Source organism: Laccaria bicolor, genomic scaffold, assembly GCF_000143565.1.
Source record: "Laccaria bicolor S238N-H82 LACBIscaffold_201 genomic scaffold, whole genome shotgun sequence".
Lineage (NCBI taxonomy): Eukaryota > Fungi > Basidiomycota > Agaricomycetes > Agaricales > Hydnangiaceae > Laccaria > Laccaria bicolor.
This window is the reverse complement of record NW_001890059.1, coordinates 2,160-3,992: the sequence shown is the minus strand read 5'-3', so window position 1 is coordinate 3,992 and position 1,833 is coordinate 2,160. Positions and strand designations below refer to the sequence as shown.

The window sequence follows — 1,833 nt, the reverse complement described above, 5'->3', positions numbered from 1 at the left end:
GTAAGCATAATTCACAATACGATCGCTATATTACAGTGACACAAGCGAGAAACCTGACAAGACTTTACAGAAGGTATGAGAACGTATTTAAATGTCACATAAAAAGCAAAGACCAGCCATGACCAGGTTTTCATTCAGTCGCCACTGGCACGATCTCAGGCAAGGGCGGCTCGATAAGGAAATTGGCGAAGAGCACATATATGGCCGCAGTGGCGCCCGCCAAAAACACGCTGCCAATCCACGCACTTTGTATAATCCAAAAGTCAAGATCTTGAAGAGTTATGACAGAATACGCGTGCTTGCCCAGAGAAAAGACGCTGCTGTTACAAAAACAATTGTCAAAGACGTTGCCGAACTGGCAAAAGCACGCGGTGACTGCCCAGACCGCGTTGAAGCCGGCGATGAACTTTCCGAGACGGCGTAGCATAATTGAGGTCCATCGAGCTGCGGACTGATGACGGATGGCCTTCAAGTTGCCTTCGAGGAGGGCCTGGCCTTCTACATCTCTGGCCTGGCCTTCTACATCTCTGGCCTGGCCTTCTTCATCTCTGGCCTCACCTTCACGGATGACATGGCCTTCAGAGCGGTGTTGGGTGGTCGAGACATAGTGTGTTAGGATGCTTGAGGTCACTAACATCATCCAAACGGTCGTGGAGAGGACAGCGTAAATGAGCACAGCAAATGATCGGCAGCCGAGTCCTGTGACAGTGATCAGCAAACAAGACGGAGGAGAGAGAACAGTGAAGTTCTCACCTCGAGTAGGTGTGTACCAGGCTTGAACCAAGGCAGCTCCAGCCGTGCCCCATTGTAACATCAATGCGAGACCAGATGCAAGAATCATTCTGGATACAACTTTTGGTCCCCAGCGACTACGTGCAGGAGGTTTCTTGGCCTGATCCGGAGTGCAGTAGTTTTCGACTTGAGTCCTGGTGCCCACACGATCACGATAATTAGGTTTCTCAGCATCGGGGTTGACCGGCTCGTTGACCAGCTCATGACGGCTATAACGTTCGGATGCCGCCTGGAAAGCTTCGGACACATCCTCCACTGCCTGCACCCACGGGAAGAATCGCGCATAGTTGAAGACTGGCGAAGTACACTTCTCATCCCGATGCAGGTCATCCACATCTGTCAAGGTAAGGTCAATAGCTCGTGCGTCGGTTTTGTCCTTCAGGAGAACAACCTTCCCATCATCCGTGGCAATGTACGCAATGCCATTCGCACGCGCTACGGCTCTCTTGAGCAGTGCCGCGTCACATTTGGGCGAGAACTGTAGCCACCCAACGACGATGGGGAGAAGCCACAGCCAAAGCGATCCTACTCCTAGGCCATTGGAATGGATGGAGGTGTCAACGCCCGCTATGAAAGTATCAAGGACGCTAAAGACGTAGGCGATGACCACCCACGCGATGGAGGTGGCTGCAGAAATGGACCAGTTGTGACTATAGTCGATCTCCTCGGCAAGTTGACTCCACCATTTGTCGTTCTGGCTCAGAACAATGAGGGACGCAAGAAACCCATCATCTTTCACGACTCTGATGGGCGATTGCTGCAGGCTAGTGAGGATGCGCACTGCATCTCGAACGTTGGGAAAGGTGTATTGTGTAAACTGTCTGGTGACCCAACGATTGTTTAAGACAGTTAGGATAAGCGAATACGCAGCCAAAGTTGGTGATCCAACGGTTGTAAGCACAGAGTCCAAATTCACCAGCATATCATTGGAGCCGAACGGGAGCTGGGAAACCAGCGCTAGCCACGGGAGCAAAAACGCGCTGAATTGCTGCGAGAAAATGGTGAATTCAAATGGCTCTTGTCTTTCGCCACAAGCTTGGA

General features: G+C 51.5%; 1 protein-coding gene across 1 annotated transcript; it reads right to left on the bottom strand.

The window, feature by feature from the left end:
* Positions 1-130: 130 nt before the first annotated feature.
* Positions 131-1,714, bottom strand: LACBIDRAFT_335946 (uncharacterized protein; the record flags this gene model as incomplete). The annotated part of the gene is made up of 1 exon (XM_001890856.1): positions 131-1,714. One exon carries the CDS (start codon positions 1,712-1,714, stop codon positions 131-133), a length of 1,584 nt encoding a protein of 527 aa, XP_001890891.1.
* Between the last annotated feature and the right edge of the window lie 119 nt (positions 1,715-1,833).